The sequence below is a fragment of the Aquarana catesbeiana genome, linkage group LG01, assembly GCF_042186555.1.
Source record: "Aquarana catesbeiana isolate 2022-GZ linkage group LG01, ASM4218655v1, whole genome shotgun sequence".
Lineage (NCBI taxonomy): Eukaryota > Metazoa > Chordata > Amphibia > Anura > Ranidae > Aquarana > Aquarana catesbeiana.
Window position 1 is genome coordinate 4634181 of NC_133324.1, and position 17470 is coordinate 4651650.

The following is a 17470-nucleotide window of genomic DNA, read 5'->3' on the forward strand; positions in this document are numbered from 1 at the left end:
AACCCCGGCACCCCCAGCAATGCTCCTCTTCCTCTAACCCCGGCTTCCCCATAAAAGTGCCTCTTCCACCAACTCTGTCACCCCCAGCAACTCCCCTCTTTGGCGAAACCCGATACCCCCAGGAACGCTCCTCTTCCACCAACCCCAGGCACCCCCAGCAACTCCCCTCTTCTACTAACCCCGTCACCCCCAGGAACGCTCCTCTTCCACCAACCCTGGCACCCTTAGCAACTCCCCTCTTTGGCAAAACCCGACACCCCCAGGAACGCTCCTCTTCCACCAACCCCAGGCACCCCCAGCAACTCCCCTCTTCCGCCAACCCTGACACCCCCAGGAACACTACTCTTCCACCAAGCCCAGCACCCCCAAGAATGGTCCTTTTCTGCCAACCCCAGGAACGCTCCTCTTCCACCAACTATGGCACCCCCAGGAATGCTTCTCTTCCACCAACCCCAGGAAAGCCCACCCTCTGCCAACCCCAGAACCCACCAACCCTGGCACCCCCATGAATGCTCCTCTTTTACCAACCCTGTCACCTCCACCAACCCCAGCACCCCCAGGAACTCCCCTCTTCTTTCAACCCCGGAACCCCCAGGAACGCCCGTCCTCCGCCAACCCCGGCACCCCCAGCAACACTCCTCCTCCACCAACCCCCCAATACTAGTAAATGATGCTGAAATTCGGGTGGCGCTAGTGAAAGAATGAACATAAAAAGATTCATCAAACTGGCAGAAAATCTCCAGAGCAGCTTCTATAACAGAGGAACTGACCATTCCTGGATGTATGGAGCTCTTCTAGAGACCCCCATAATGACAATGAAGCTCTGTGTGTGGAGTCTAATAGGGCGTACACACGGTCGGACTTTGTTCGGACATTCCAACAACAAAATCCTAGGATTTTTTCCGACGGATGTTGGCTCAAACTTGTTTTGTGTACACACGGTCGCACAAAGTTGTCGGAAAATCCGATCGTTCTGAACACGGTGACGTAAAACACGTACGTCGGGACTATAAACGGGGCAGTGGCCAATAGCTTTCATCTCTTTATTTATTCTGAGCATGCGTGGCACTTTGTCCGTCGGATTTGTGTACACACGATCGGAATTTCTGACAACGGATTTTGTTGTCGGAAAATTTTATCTCCTGCTCTCCAACTTTGTGTGTCGGAAAATTCGATGGAAAATGTCCGATGGAGCCCACACACGGTCGGAATTTCCGACAACACGCTCCGATCGGACATTTTCCATCGGAAAATCCGACCGTGTGTACGGGGCATTATAATGATCAGATCAGAATCTCCTAGTGATTTGTCTTCACTGAAACAAGAATGATCACCACTGAAATCATTTACAAGAAAGAGCAGCCAATTCTGATACCCTTCTTGCAGCAGATATGGTTACCAGAAAAAATAGTTTCCTTGTCAAAAAAGGACCAAGGGAATATGTCGTATCGGTCCAAAAAAAGGCTGTTTTGTAATGCCGCCAAAACTAAATTCAAGTCCCAAGGGTTCAGGGGTGACCTAACCGGGGATTAAGCTGTTTTACCCGCTGAATACAGTTACGAACTAAAGAATGCGAAGCAAGTGGTCTTCGAAATATCACCGATAAGGCCGAGACCTGTCCTTAGAAAGCACTCAAGACTGGTTTTATTTCTCACCCCATCTGCAGAAAGTCAAGGATTCCACCTTTCGCCTATTTCCGGGGGTGCAACCCCTGGTTTCACACCAGGAGACATATGCATTCCCAGACTCCATAATATATAATTATGGAGACCGGCTCCCTTGCATTAACCAAGGTAGATACCACTGAACCTGACAGCCCACGCTTCTTCAGAGTGGGGGTCTCAATAGCCAAACCGTTAAATTTAGCGTTTGTAAAGTAGGATGGAATAAAGGACCTTGCGAAAGAAGGTCTGGCCGAGGCGGTAGGGGTTATGGGTCCCCTACTGTCATCTTTACAATCTCTGCATACCAAGATTTCCTGGGCCCCACTGGGGGCCACAAGAATCACAGACTTCCCTTCCTACTTGATCCTGCGAAGAAGTCGTGGACGCAGGCAGAATAGGAGGGAATGCATAAATCCATGAGAACCGATTCCACAGGAATAGCAAGGCATCTGTTCCGCACGCTAGCGGATCCTTTGTTTTTGAAACAAAGATGTTGATTACTTTGTTGAACCTGGACCCAAACAGATCTATGTCTGAGATCCCCCATCTTTGACATATTGACAGGAAGATATCGGGGCGAGGAACCATTTTCCCGGGAACAACTGCTGGCGACTCAAGTAGTCCGCCTGCCTATTTTCTATTCCTAGAATGAAGACTGCCGATAGGCAAAGTACATCGTTTTCTGCCCAAGATAGGCTATGATTCACTTTTCTCTGGGCCGCACAATTTCTTGTGCCCCCTTGGTGATTAATATAGGTCATTGCTGTGGCATAGTCGGATTGAGTCCTGGCAGGACAATAACGTAAACTGAACGTTCAGGCCCTCAGAACCAAGTGCTCTGCCTGAATTTCTAGAATGATAATGGGCAAGGCCATTTCTGATCTGGGCCACTTCCGTGGTAACTGAAGGAAGGATTTTCCCCTTTGCAGATTTTTTAATATTAACCATAAACTGAGGCTCCGGCGCACCCAGCCTACAGAACCTGGTATTTCCAGGTTGTCTTTCATATGGGTACTAACCAGGCCCGATCCTGCTTAGCCTCCAAGATCAGACGAGATCGGGCGCTTTCAGGGTGATGTGACCATAGGCTTTGGAGTCAAACACATTGGAAATCTAGAGCTTGAACCCTTTGTTCCAAGCCGATAGGATACTGTTTTGTAGCAGTCTCGAATGAAACTGAGCATAAGGAACGGCCTCGAATGAAGCCACCATCTTTCCCAACAACCTCATGCAAAGTTGAATAGAATTCTTCTTGCTTCGACCACCTAAATCAGTTCCTTTATGGCACTTATCTTTGGCTGGAGCAAGAATACCTCTTTTCGGGGTGTACCTATGATCAGACCCAAGTATTTTAGCCTTTTTCATGGATTTAGAGAAGATTTCTCCTAGGTTGAGAATCCGACCTAGATATTCCAGGTAGTTGAATGTGGTGAACATACTTTGGTCTAAGCGGGCTACCAACTGGACTATCAAGAACAGATCGTCCACGTAAACCATAATCGTTATACCTTGGGACCTTAATCTGGCTAGAAGAGGGGCCAGAACCTTTGTAAACACACGGTGCAGTAGCTAGACCGGAAAGCAGAGCTACACACAGAAAATGAACATTTTTCCACCTTGAAAAGTAGATATTACTAGTGAGCGAGGAAACAGGCATATGGAGGTATGCATCTTTGACGTTGATTGATGCCAGAAGTTCTCCTCCTTGTAGGATAGAGATAACTGATTGGATTGACTCCATGAGAAAAAAGAATGGTTATATTCAGGAATTTAAATTTAAATTTTTGAGATCCAGAATGTCCATTTGGATTTAACCAAACCGCAACCTCTGCTTTTACATGGGGGCCCCATGATCACTTTTTGCCAAAAGATGGTCCAATGCTCAAGAGAAAGACTTCTTTTTCTCTGGATCCTTAGGAACGTTTGATCTGAGAAAACAAGGAGACGGGAACTCCAGTTTGTACCTTGGAGATATTGAGGAAGTCCCCCACTCGTCTTGACACTCTTCCTGCCAGATCCTTGAGAGCTGCAGAAGAATTCCCCCTATTGAGTGAGCGGGGGCGCCTCCTCATAAGGAGGCTTCAGTATCTTGTAGGTTTCCTCCCCCAAGACCTCTTTTGTCCCTGGGGCTATCTTTTGAACCTGATGGCGGAAGCCGTCGTGACTGCCTGGAGGCTGATGCCCCTGGCACAGAAGAAGGAGCTTTAAAACGAAAATACATTTACTCCTTTTCTTAAATGGCAAAAGGGGTAATTTTTCCACTAGAATTTCTTTGGATGTATTACCCAAAACATCCCCAAATAGCTGTTTCACCGCAAAAAGGAAGACTAGCCAGGAGCTTCTGCATGGTGCTTAGCGAAGGGCGCAAGGCCTGAAGGATAGAATCTCTCATAGCAACTATTGTAAACGTAAAGCTGCCAGATCCTGTGCCTGCTGAGCAGGATAACCTTGAGCACCTTTTTAAACTGGTCTCTCAACGATTAACCAATTACTGTCAGCGCAGGCTGAGACACTCAATCTGCCAGAGAAAAAAGTGTCTTTTTTTTTTTTTTTTAATAGGAATTCCAACTTTTTATCCATTGGATCCCTAAGCATTTGAGCATTGTCTACCAGACAAGTCAAACTCTTATTCAGAGAGGATATAGCAGCATCAATTGCTGGTATACCCTACTTAGTGAATTTTCTCCACCATAGGATAAAGTGTGAAAAAGTTTTAGGAGGGTAAATAAATAAATAATGCTTATCTGAGTGATCCTCTCAGAAAAAAAAAAAAGCTTTTCCAGCAATGAATGGACAGGAAAAGGCATGCACAGCTAGAGGAGGCTTTAGTGAACCCAAACACTCAGTTAAGGGTACATAAATGTGGAGCAGAGGTGGCTCTAGGCTTTGTGAGGCCTTGGGCAAAACTTACACATGAGGCTCCACGGACTGGGACACTCCGTGATGAGGTCGCTATTCCTCAGGCTGCGGGCAGTATCTGATTTGTCCGTCAGCTCCTAAGCCACAGAGTCCCAGTGGGGGTAGGCGGAGCCACCGGCGTCAACTTCAGTGATTGAGAACAGGCAAATTAGGCGGCCGCGAGGCCCCTGTGAGTGCGAGGCCTTAGGCGACCGCCTAATTTGCCTAATTAGAGAGCCACCTCTGATGTGGAGCGGACCATTCAGCAAGAAATCGAAGAGGAGTCATCAGCCTCACCACGGTCCCCTGAGGGAATTCATCTTCTCCCGCCCCTAGTTCCTCAGTTTGAGGGCCCTGGGCAATGGAAGAGAACCTGTCGCATTTTGACCCACAATGGGATGCTATTAAAGTCGCTAAGGAAAAAAGATCTTTTTAGTAAAATAAACAGGGGCTGCAGTGTTGAAAACAATTGCAAACATTTCATGGCTCCCCCCCCCGATGCTCACTCTGACCAGCCACCCCCTCTCAGGGGAGGATGCCATCTGTAGAGATGAGTAGGCTTTCCAGAGCTTTGAGGGGGACCCTTTTAGCTCTTTTTTGGGGGTGTTTGTACCCCCCCCCTCTTCTGAACATAGCCCGATGCACAAAGCAGAGGTACTACCAGAAGAAATTGCATCCACTGCTTGAGCAAATAGTCCAGCCACTGCCGCTGCTATCAACGCTCAGCCTGATGCAAATAGTAAATGTGTCAAATAGGAAATGCCCGTGTCACCAAAACCTCTTTCATGCTCCTCTTTGCTCTTGTGTCCCTCCGACAATTTTGCAGTCAGCGCAAATAGTTTTTTTTTTTTTTTTTTTAAAACACACTCCCGCGTTGGAGGAGGACGCCAATGCCGCGCTAAGCCCCGCCCCTACCTCCTTTCTCTTTAAAAAAAAAAAAAGAGTTTTCCCACGCAAGCACGGGCCCCCGATCCGAGGGGATCAGCTTGTGAGGGAGGGAGGGATGGCGTTGGGGAGGAGACCTGGAAGCCGCCGCCGAGTAGGGGCGGTGAAGGAAAACGGCACTGACGATCGTTTTCAGTTCTCCCTTATACTCAGCTTCATGAAAAGGGGAAGAGTTCAGCCCAGGTGGGAGGGGGTTGACTGGAGGAAGCAAAACTCCCCAAAAACTTACCGGAGGTCTGCCTGCTAGCCGGAGGGAAAAAAAAAAGTCTGCTGCTTCTGCGACACAGCGTGATCTCTGAGCAAAGCATGAGAAGGTGCGTGCTCCATACACCATACATGTGTAAATAAGATGACTCCCGAGCTGTCTATTCACCTAATCTAAGGGGCACTGCGGCAAACACCTGCGAATCTGATCCAAACAGAAAAAATACTAAACGGGTAAATGGTGATGTTTGCGCTGCGCGAAAAGAAATATGTCCACTGGACACAGGAAAGTGATACTCCCCGGGTCCTGAAGGTTTGTTAACGGAACCCACCGTGAAGGGTGAAGATTAGGTCTGCTGGTTTTTAACCACTGAAAACCCTGCGGCGGGAAAGGTAAGTGGAGTTTTCTAAGGAAATTTTTTAATTTTCTTATGAAATGTCTCCTTTAAAAGTAAATGTTGTCATGCCTAAGTGTCACCACTGGGGGGGCTGTATGGAGCACGCGGGTAAATGGTGATATTTGCGCTGTGTGAAAGGAAATATGTCCACTGGACACAGGAAAGTGATACTACTAATGTATGGAGAGTAGGTAATATAAAAAGATGTCAAATAAAATCTCATAAACGGGATACAATCCTAGTGCATCAATTAACATAATCATAAGTTGATTGAGGGTCCCCGGTTCCTGAAGGTTTGTTAATGGAACTCACCGTGAAGGGTGAAGATTAGGCGGCGGGAAAGGTAAGTGGAGTTTTCTAAGGACATTTTTTAATTTTCTTATGAAATGTCTCCTTTAAAAGTAAATGTTGTCATGCCTAAGTGTCACCACTGGGGGGGGGCTGTATGGAGCACGTGGGTAAATGGTGATGTTTGCGCTGTGTGAAAGGAAATATGACCACTGGACACAGGAAAGTGATACTACTAATGTATGGAGAGTAGGTAATATAAAACGACATCAAATAAAATCTCATAAACGTGATACAATCCTAGTGCGTCAATTAACATAACAAACCTTCAGGAACCGGGGACCCTCAATCAACTTGATTATGTTAATTGATGCACTAGGATTGTATCACGTTTATGAGATTTTATTTGACATTGTTTTATATTACCTACTCTCCATACATTAGTAGTATCACTTTTCTGTGTCCAGTGGTCATATTTCCTTTCACACAGCGCAAACATCACCATTTACCCACGTGGTCCATACAGCCCCCCAGTGGTGACACTTAGGCATAACAACATTTACTTTAAAAGGAGACATTTCATACGAAAATTTAAAAATTCCTTAGAAAACTCCACTTACCTTTCCCGCCGCAGGGTTTTCTGTGGTAAAACCAACAGACCTGATCTTCACCCTTCACGGTGGGTTCCGTTAACAAACCTTCAGGAACCGGGGACCCTGAATCATGGGCCAGTAATAGCACCCCGCCAGTAAAACTTTATGGCCTTAATACCAAAAGTACTGGATCCCGGGGTCCAGCTCTCTAAAAAGAGAAGCGTTACAGGCAAAACCTCATTCCCTCAGATACGAGGCCCAGGTACCATTCAATTCGGCCTGAAAAGACACTTTGAATGGATTCGGCTGCATAGCTGGCCCCAGCAAGGATTGCTCCAGTGGAGCTCAGCACAGCACATCTTTACTCGTGACCAACATCTAAGACACTGGCGAAAAAACTGAGGTACTCTCAGTAGTGGGAGGGTTTATATAGGGAGGCAACTTCCTGTTTAGGGTGTGCCAGTGTCCAGCACCTGAAGGTGGACTATAACCCACATAGTAATTACTATGGCTCTGTGTCCCGTGATGTACGATTAAAGAAATGAGGGAACTTACACTGACCACATGGGAGCTCACTTGTGGTCAGACCTGGTCTATTGTCCAAGAATGACAATTACACAGCATGACCAGCCCAGAGATAGAGAGAACAATCTCCCAGCAAGGTGAAGCAGAGTCTCCTACACAGGGGAGGTACCAGAGTCAGATGAGGTAGGGGAGAGTAGAGATGCAAGGAAGCTTTGGGTGGGGTGGTACACTGCATAGTGCACCCCTAAACCCTCCGCTCTGTACACATCGCACTCCTGAACTCTGCACCATAGCATGCTCCTGAATTCTGAAATCTGCATGTAGCGCACTCCTGAATTCTGCATTCTGTGGGTAACGCACTCCTGAACTCTGCATTCTGTACCCAACGCACACCAGATACAACTGGCTCTTTTGAGTCAACCATACTGCTGATGCAGCCCCTTCCTTAGAATATCTCTGTAATTGTCCCATGTTGTCTCATTTCAGGAGATGCACTCAGCGACGAAGAAAACAAGAAGTTTGAGCAGTACCGGGGCCAGCTCAACAACCAGATTCTGTAGGTGGGAAGATCTCATCGCCCTCGTGACTGAGCAACCAAATATGCAGAACTTCAAATTCTCCTCAACCAAATATCCAGCAGTTGAAGGTTCAGCTAGTCTTGGCTGCCAACAGAAGATGTTCTCAGCTGGTCACCCTCACCACCTTCATCTCCTGCCCTCCATTCTAGTCACCTCTGGGTAACACTAATAAAAAATAATCAGTAGGTGACCACACCCTGAGATCCCCGAATTCCCCTCACATTGTCCAGCAGCTGGAGGTTCAGTTAGTCTTGGCTGCCAACAGAGGATGTGCCCATCTGGTCATCCTCACCGTGTTCATCTCCTGCCCTCTATTCAACTCTTGGTGACACTTCTAAGGAATAATCTGTGGGTGACCACAGTCGATGACTGGCTGATCCTCCACACCGCTTGGCCTTGTCCATGGAGCTTCGTCTTGCTGACAACCAACTTGCTGCAGACTGGCAGGAACTGGAATCTGGAGGACATGATCTAAATTGTGGACTTTATGCATCACTGAACTTTCAGTCACACGTCTACCTAAGAATGTTGGTTGCTGCAGATTTCCTGCAGCCCATACACTATATGTACGGTTGTAGATCGCCAAATGAACAAACTTCTCCTGATTTGTCTATTTGTGACTTGGGGATGGGGCGAAGTTATAAGCTCCCCCTCTACTCCATTGCACAGTTTGCCCCAGATCACCCCAATCTGCAAATAGGCAAATCAGCACAGAGGGAATTGTAAAGTTTGCACATGTGTAGTAGTAGCCAGACCTGCCTGCCTACAGAATACACATCTATGGGACCTCCAGACCCATCCTGATCAGGGTTCATTCACCATATATATGGAGGTGTCATACATGGAACATATCCCCATGGTGACAGACCTCCCATGTGGTGGATTCTTCTGTGGGTGCTGACATGTATGTCTTCCTCCGAGGTGCGTCTATGGAGACAGACCTCCCATGTGGTGGATTCTGGGTGCTGACACGTACGTCCTAAGACGACGTCTTCTTCAGAGGTGCTTCTGTCATTTAGCTGCCTTTTTTATTATTGGTGATGTCATTCTTGAAGTTGTGATGTTTCTTTTATAAAATCTCATGTAGTCAGTCTGTAAGAGTGTGGTCTGTCATCAGTGATAATGATTGATGGAAATGGGGGAATGGGAATAATACAACGGGTGTACCAGGGAGTCCCTTACAATTAGAGGTCCAAACTTGCGCAAAGTCAAGGCAAACCACACCAAGCCCAACACACCTCCTGCCTGGCCTAGCCAATCCCTTCTACAGGTTATACGCAGCCTGGGGGGACAGTCACCAACTGCACTATGCCAGGTACACGCCCTGCCTGCCCAGGGCCCTCCCCTCTACAGGTCTCGCAGACCCTTGGAGGACAGTGACCAATCACACCATGCTTGACACTCTCCTCTATAGGTGCCACAGATCCTTGGAGGACAGTGACCAACCACACCATGCTTGACACTCTCCCCTACAGGTCCCGCAGACCCTTGGAGGACAGTGACCAACCACACCATGCTTGACACTTTCCTCTACAGGTTATATTGGGGGGACAATGACCAACTGCACCATGCTTGACACTCTCCTCTACAGGTCCTGCAGACCCTTGGAGGACAGTGACCAACCACACCATGCTTGACACTTTCCTCTACAGGTCCTGCAGACCCTTGGAGGACAGTGACCAACCACACCATGCTTGACACTCTCCTCTACAGGTCCTGCAGACCCTTGGAGGACAGTGACCAACCACCCCATGCTTGACACTTTCCTCTACAGGTCCCACAGACCCTTGGAGGACAGTGACCAACCACACCATGCTTGACACTCTCCTCTACAGGTTATATTGGGGGACAGTGACCAACCACACCATGCTTGACACTCTCCTCTACAGGTCCCGCAGACCCTTGGAGGACAGTGACCAACCACACCATGCTTGACACTCTCCTCTACAGGTCCCGCAGACACTTGAAGGACAGTGACCAACCACACCATGCTTGACACTCTCCTCTACAGGTCCCACAGACCCTTGGAGGACAGTGACCAACCACACCATGCTTGACACTTTCCTCTACAGGTTATATTGGGGGACAGTGACCAACCACACCATGCTTGACACTCTCCTCTACAGGTCCCGCAGACCCTTGGAGGACAGTGACCAACCACACCATGCTTGACACTCTCTTCTACAGGTTATACTGGGGGAGAATGACCAACTGCACCATGCTTGACACTCTCCTCTACAGGTCTCGTAGACCCTTGGAGGACAGTGACTAACTGCACCATGCTTGACACTCTCCTCTACAGGTCAGGCAGACCCTTGGAGGACAGTGACCAACCACGCCATGCTTGACACTCTCCTCTACAGGTCCCACAGACCCTTGGAGGAGAGTGACCAACCACACCATACTTAACACTCTCCTTTACAGGTTATATTGGGGTACAATGACCAACTGCACCATGCCTGACACTCCGCCTGCCCCACCCGGTCCCCTCAACAAGTTCTACCCCAACACTGGGGGACATGGACCAACTGCACCATGCCTAACCCCTCCCCTCTACAAAGTATACGCAGTCTGAAGGGGCAATGACCAACCACACCATGCCTGACACTCCGCCTTCCTCACCCGGCCAGGCTGGTCCCTTCAAGGCTTTCCCCCACACTGGGGGGGGACACGGAACCAACTGCACCAAGCCTGGTGCACCACCTGCCCAGCCAATCCTCCTGCGAGGAGGGGTTTATCCTTCATACTCCTCCCAGGAATTTTTGCAATGAGAAGTTTTTCTGATTCCGATAAAAGGGGTTCCGTTAGACGGCTGAGCCAGAAATCTCCCATCAGATCTCCAGCACCCGAATTATGGAGAATCGAATCATCTCACTGTGTGCCATACGAGAGAGGTCAGGATTGGTCAGAGGAGAGGAGAGAGAACAGAGCGGGCGAGGGAGGAGAGGAGGGAGAACAGAGCGGGCGAGGGAGGAGAGGAGGGAGAACAGACAGGACAAGGGAGGAGAGGAGGGAGAACAGACCCTGGGTGAGGGAGGAGAGGAGGGAGAACAGAACAGACCCTGGGTGAGGGAGGAGAGGAGGGAGAACAGAGCAGGTGAGGGAGGAGAGAAGGGAGAACAGAGCTGGTGAGGGAGGAGAGAAGGGAGAACAAAGCTGGTGAAGGAGGAGAGGAGGGAGAAAAGACCCTGGGTGAGGGAGGAGAGGAGGGAGAACAGACCCTGCGTGATGGAGGAGTGAGAACAGAGCGGGTGAGGGAGGAGAGGAGGGAGAACAGACCCTGGGTGAGGGAGGAGAGGAGGGAGAACAGAGCGGGTGAGGGAGGAGAGGAGGGAGAACAGAGCGGGTGAGGGAGGAGAGGAGGGAGAACAGAGCGGGTGAGGGAGGAGAGGAGGGAGAACAGAGCGGGTGAGGGAGGAGAGGAGGGAGAACAGAGCGGGTGAGGGAGGAGAGGAGGGAGAACAGAGCGGGTGAGGGAGGAGAGGAGGGAGAACAGACCCTGCGTGAGGGAGGAGTGAGAACAGAGCGGGTGAGGGAGGAGAGGAGGGAGAACAGACCCTGGGTGAGGGAGGAGAGGAGGGAGAAACAGAGCGGGTGAGGGAGGAGAGGAGGGAGAACAGACCTTGGGTGAAGGAGGAGTGAGAACAGAGCGGGTGAGGGAGGAGAGGAGGGAGAACAGACCCTGGGTGAGGGAGGAGAGGAGGGAGAACAGAGCGGGTGAGGGAGGAGAGGAGGGAGAACAGACCCTGGGTGAGGGAGGAGTGAGAACAGAGCCACCCCTGACCCCGGCACTCTGTACATTACCCAACCCTGACCCCAGCTCTCTGTACATTACCCACCCCTGACCCCGGCTCTCTGTACATTACCCACCCCTGACCCCGGCACTCTGTACATTACCCACCCCTGACCCCGGCACTCTGTACGGTACCCACCCCTGACCCCGGCACTCTGTACATTACCCACCCCTGACCCCGGCTCTCTGTACATTACCCACCCCTGACCCCGGCACTCTGTACATTACCCACCCCTGACCCCGGCACTCTGTACGGTACCCACCCCTGACCCCGGCACTCTGTACATTACCCACCCCTGACCCCGGCTCTCTGTACATTACCCACCCCTGACCCCGGCACTCTGTACATTAGACACCCCTGACCCCGGCACTCTGTACATTACCCACCCCTGACCCCGGCACTCTGTACGGTACCCACCCCTGACCCCGGCACTCTGTACATTACCCACCCCTGACCCCGGCTCTCTGTACATTACCCACCCCTGACCCCGGCACTCTGTACATTACCCACCCCTGACCCTGGCACTCTGTACTTTACCCACCCCTGACCCCGGCACTCTGTACGGTACCCACCCCTGACCCCGGCACTCTGTACATTACCCACCCCTGACCCCGGCTCTCTGTACATTACCCACCCCTGACCCCGGCACTCTGCACATTACCCACCCCTGACCCTGGCACTCTGTACTTTACCCACCCCTGACCCCGGCTCTCTGTACATAGAAATACAGTTTAAGCCCCTCCCACTGTTCACACAATTTTTCCACATTCACTATTCCCTGTGGGGCAATATACAGGCTGCCACTAGCCCCTCCCACCGCCCCGCCCCCATTCTCAGGGAATTCAGACTTTCAGAAGTTCCCAGGTATGGAACCTATGAGTGCGGACAAATATCAGGGAGACGCAGAGGAAGCTTCTCATTGGTTGTATTTATTGATGAAGGCGGGGCTTTCTACAGAGTTCTGAAGAAAAATGACCCCCATGTGGAAGGTGAAGCCAGGACTGCGTCACTACAAGATAATGTCCCCTCCCCCCATAGTATCCGGAGGGATGGGGGAGGCAGGGTCTTCCTCCATAGAACCTCAGAGAGGTCACATGACCCTGGATGATGATGTCACAGGACGGGACCTCCTCCGAATCTCCCATCCATCCCACCACAGAGGGATTCCAGGGATGAGGATGATGGAAGAGTCCATTCTCTCTGAGCTCTCGTGTCCCTCCACTGATCACATGATACACGCCATCCAATCATTCCACCAGCTCTGGGATGACATTGACCATCAGGGTCTCGTACCCTCGCCGGACAATCATGGCCAGTTTTGGTTGGCTGTTCACAGCGTCAAAGACGTCCTCAGCCGTCACCGCCTTGTGGGCGTTTATATCCAGGATGATGTCACCAGGCTTCAGGCCGGCTCTGAGGAAACACAAGAGAGATGGGAGGAGTCAGTGTGCCGACCAGACCTGCCCTCCCCACCGGGAGGGGCAAGAGAGGCCAGATGAAGTCTCACAATGTTTAGTCTCCATATAGTCCTGTACCCCCCCCCACCCATCTTATGAAAAAATGCTGCTTCCTGCCCTCCCCCTCCAGTGCTGGCGGAGCTGAGTAATAGCCACACCCCCCACACACCGACTTCTATTGCTGAAGAGAGGAGGTGTGTCAGAATTCAAAGGGGTGTGGTCTACGAAATGATCTCACATGTTTTCATCTGTGTATAGTTCTGTACTCCCGTGTTATCAAAATGCTGCATCCTGTTCTCCACCTCCAGTGCTCTGTGCTGGCAGAGCTCAGTAACAGCCACACCCCTCCATGCAAGAGTCCTCACACAGACTTGTATTGCAGAAGAAGAGAGGGAATAGGGGGTAGTTCTGACCAAAAAGGGGGTGCAATCTGCAAATTAATCTCACACTTTTTAAATCTCCATACAGTCCTGTGCCCCCATGTCATGAAAATGCTGCTTCCTGCTCTCCCCCTCCAGTGCTCTGTGCTGGCAGAACTCAGTAAAAGCCATACCCCTCAACACATGGATAGTCTGAGCAACCAGAACCCACCAAAACCAGGGAAGAAAGGACCCACCAAAGGGAAGAAAGGACCCACCAAAAGGGAAGAAAGGACCCACCAAAAGGGAAGAAAGGACCCACCAAAAGGGAAGAAAGGACCCACCAAAAGGGAAGAAAGGACCCACCAAAAGGGAAGAAAGGACCCACCAAAAAAGGGAAGAAAGGACCCACCAAAAAAGGGAAGAAAGGACCCACCAAAAAAGGGAAGAAAGGACCCACCAAAAAAGGGAAGAAAGGACCCACCAAAAAGGGAAGAAAGGACCCACCAAAAAAGGGAAGAAAGGACCCACCAAAAAAGGGAAGAAAGGACCCACCAAAAAGGGAAGAAAGGACCCACCAAAAAAGGGAAGAAAGGACCCACCAAAAAAGGGAAGAAAGGACCCACCAAAAAAGGGAAGAAAGGACCCACCAAAAAAGGGAAGAAAGGACCCACCAAAGGGAAGAAAGGACCCACCAAAGGGAAGAAAGGACCCAAAGAAAAGTAAGGGACCACCAAAGGGAAGAAAGGACCCAAGGACCCACCAAAGGGAAGAAAGGACCCACCAAAAGGGAAGAAAGGACCCACCAAAGAAAGGATCCACCAAAAGGAAGAAAGGACCCACCAAAAGGGAAGGATCCACCAAAGGGAAGAAAGGACCCACCAAAGGGAAGAAAGGACCCACCAAAAAGGGAAGAAAGGACCCACCAAAAAGGGAAGAAAGGACCCACCAAAGGGAAGAAAGGACCCACCAAAGGGAAGAAAGGACCCACCAAAGGGAAGAAAGGACCCACCAAAGGGAAGAAAGGACCCAAAGAAAAGAAAGGGACCACCAAAGGGAAGAAAGGACCCAAGGACCCACCAAAGGGAAGAAAGGACCCACCAAAAAGGGAAGAAAGGACCCACCAAAAGGGAAGAAAGGACCCACCAAAAGGGAAGAAAGGACCCACCAAAGAAAGGATCCACCAAAAGGAAGAAAGGACCCACCAAAGGGAAGGATCCACCAAATGGAAGAAAGGACCCACCAAAGGGAAGAAAGGACCCACCAAAGGGAAGAAAGGACCCACCAAAGAAAGGACCCACCAAAGGGAAGAAAGGACCCACCAAAGGGAAGAAAGGACCCACCAAAAGGGAAGAAAGGATCCACCAAAGAAAGGACCCACCAAAGGGAAGAAAGGGCCCACCAAAGGGAAGAAAGGACCCACCAAAGGGAAGAAAGGACCCACCAAAAGGGAAGAAAGGATCCACCAAAGAAAGGACCCACCAAAGGGAAGAAAGGACCCACCAAAGGGAAGAAAGGGCCCAGCATGAGGAAGAAAGGATCCACCACCTGATTGATGGAGAAGGGTCACATAGAAGAGAATACCCAACCTGAGTCACCAGAACCCACCAAAACCAGGGAAGAAAGGACTCACAACAGGAACAACCCTTCTACTGGGAGGAGGAGCAGTACAGGAATCTCAGAGTCCTTCTACTGGGAGGAGGAGAGAAATCGAAGAATCCTTCTATTGGGAGGAGGGGGAAGAGGAATCTCAGAGTTCTTCTCCAGGGAGCAGGAGGCGAAGAGGAATCTCAGATTCCTTCTCTTGGGAGGAGAAGAGGAATCCCAGTGTTCTCCTGGGAGGAGGGAAAGAGGAATCCCAGTGTTCTCATGGGAGGAGGGGAAGAGGAATCTCAGAGTTCTTCTCCTGGCAGGAGGGGCGGAAGAGGAATCTCAGAGTTCTTCTCCTGGCAGGAGGGGCGGAAGAGGAATCTCAGAGTTCTTCTCCTGGGAGGAGGAGGGTAAGGGGAATCTCAGAGTCCTTCTCCTGGGAGAAGGAGGAGTGGAAGAGGAATCTCAGAGTCCTTCTCTTGGGAGGAGGAGGGGAAGAGGAATCTCAGAGTCCTTCTCCTGGGAGGAGGGGAAGAGGAATCCCAGTGTTCTCATGGGAGGAGGGGAAGAGGAATCTCAGAGTTCTTCTCCTGGCAGGAGGGGCGGAAGAGGAATCTCAGAGTTCTTCTCCTGGCAGGAGGGGCGGAAGAGGAATCTCAGAGTTCTTCTCCTGGGAGGAGGAGGGTAAGGGGAATCTCAGAGTCCTTCTCCTGGGAGGAGGAGGGGAAGAGGAATCTCAGAGTCCTTCTCCTGGGAGGAGGAGGGTAAGGGGAATCTCAGAGTCCTTGTCCTAGGAGGAGTGGAAGAGGAATCTCAGAGTACTTCTGGGAGGAGTGGAAGAGGAATCTCAGAGTCCTTCTCCTGGGAGGAGGAGGAGTGGAAGAGGAATCTCAGAGTCCTTCTCCTGGGAGGAGGAGGGTAAGGGGAATCTCAGAGTCCTTCTCCTGGGAGGAGGAGGGGAAGAGGAAGCCATCTATGGAGCATGAAGGTGAATTCTGCCAATCTGTGTGTGGGGGGCAGCAGTGGAATACAGCCAATCTATAGGAAGGACACAGTCACATGGTAGAGCTGTCCCCGCCCCCACATTGGACTCACTGGTGGGCCGGGGAGCCGATGATGACTCTGTGGATGAGAACGCCGTGAGAGACGTCAGGGAAGGTCGGGTCCCGGAACTTCATGTCAGCCAGAATCCTACACAGAAAAATGAAAGGGTCATTAAAACCGGCCAGCTAGAAGGGCCCGCCCACAAATGACATCATCAACCACCCTAGAGCAATAAAGAAGACCCCACCATGTGACCAGGAGGGGGAGGGGAAATGGAGGCTCATATTGTAGTTATTCAGTCATTTGACCTCCCATCATACCTCGGGGTGAGGGTCAGCATTGTGATCCCGATGTACCTCTGCTGCACCTCCGACTTCTTGAACCAGGAACCTGCAGAAGACACGCCACAGTCACATGACTACAACTCCACCCCCTCCACCAAGATATGATCACATGACTACAACTCCACCCCCTCCACCAAGATATGATCACATGACTACAACTCCACCCCCTCCACCAAGATATGATCACATGACTACAACTCCACCCCCTCCACCAAGATATGATCACATGACTACAACTCCACCCCCTCCACCAAGATATGATCACATGACTACAACTCCACCCCCTCCACCAAGATATGATCGCATGACTACAACTCCACCCCCTCCACCAAGATATGATCACATGACTACAACTCCACCCCCTCCACCAAGATATGATCACATGACTACAACTCCACCCCCTCCATCAAGATATGATCACACCCCTCCCCCAGAGATCTATACTTCACCTCCACCCCTCATCTACTGAGATATGATCACACCCCTCCCCCAGAGATCTATACTTCACCTCCACCTCTCATCTACTGAGATATGATCACACCCCTCCCCCAGAGATCTATACTTCACCTCCACCCCTCATCTACTGAGATATGATCACACCCCTCCCCCAGAGATCTATACTTCACCTCCACCTCTCATCTACTGAGATATGATCACACCCCTCCCCCAGAGATCTATACTTCACCTCCACCTCTCATCTACTGAGATATGATCACACCCCTCCCCCAGAGATCTATACTTCACCTCCACCTCTCATCTACTGAGATATGATCACACCCCTCCCCCAGA

At 50.5% G+C, this 17470-nt stretch overlaps 2 protein-coding genes across 7 annotated transcripts in view; one reads left to right on the top strand and one right to left on the bottom strand.

The window, feature by feature from the left end:
• The window catches only part of LOXL3 (lysyl oxidase like 3), an 89231-nt gene extending 80040 nt beyond the window's left edge, over positions 1 to 9191 (top strand). For all 6 annotated transcript variants that reach the window (XM_073617719.1, XM_073617716.1, XM_073617726.1 and 3 more), the window contains one exon: positions 8002 to 9191. In XM_073617719.1, coding sequence (XP_073473820.1) covers positions 8002 to 8075 — 74 coding nt within the window. In that variant the 3' untranslated portion in view covers positions 8076 to 9191. The remainder of the gene's footprint in view (positions 1 to 8001) is intronic.
• Positions 9192 to 12795: 3604 nt separating this feature from the next.
• On the bottom strand, positions 12796 to 16727 carry HTRA2 (HtrA serine peptidase 2; the record flags this gene model as incomplete). The annotated part of the gene is given in 3 exon segments (XM_073617758.1): positions 12796 to 13300; positions 16389 to 16484; positions 16658 to 16727. Coding segments are annotated over 3 exon segments (332 nt in total), but the record flags the coding sequence as incomplete, so codon positions are not given.
• Positions 16728 to 17470: the final 743 nt, after the last annotated feature.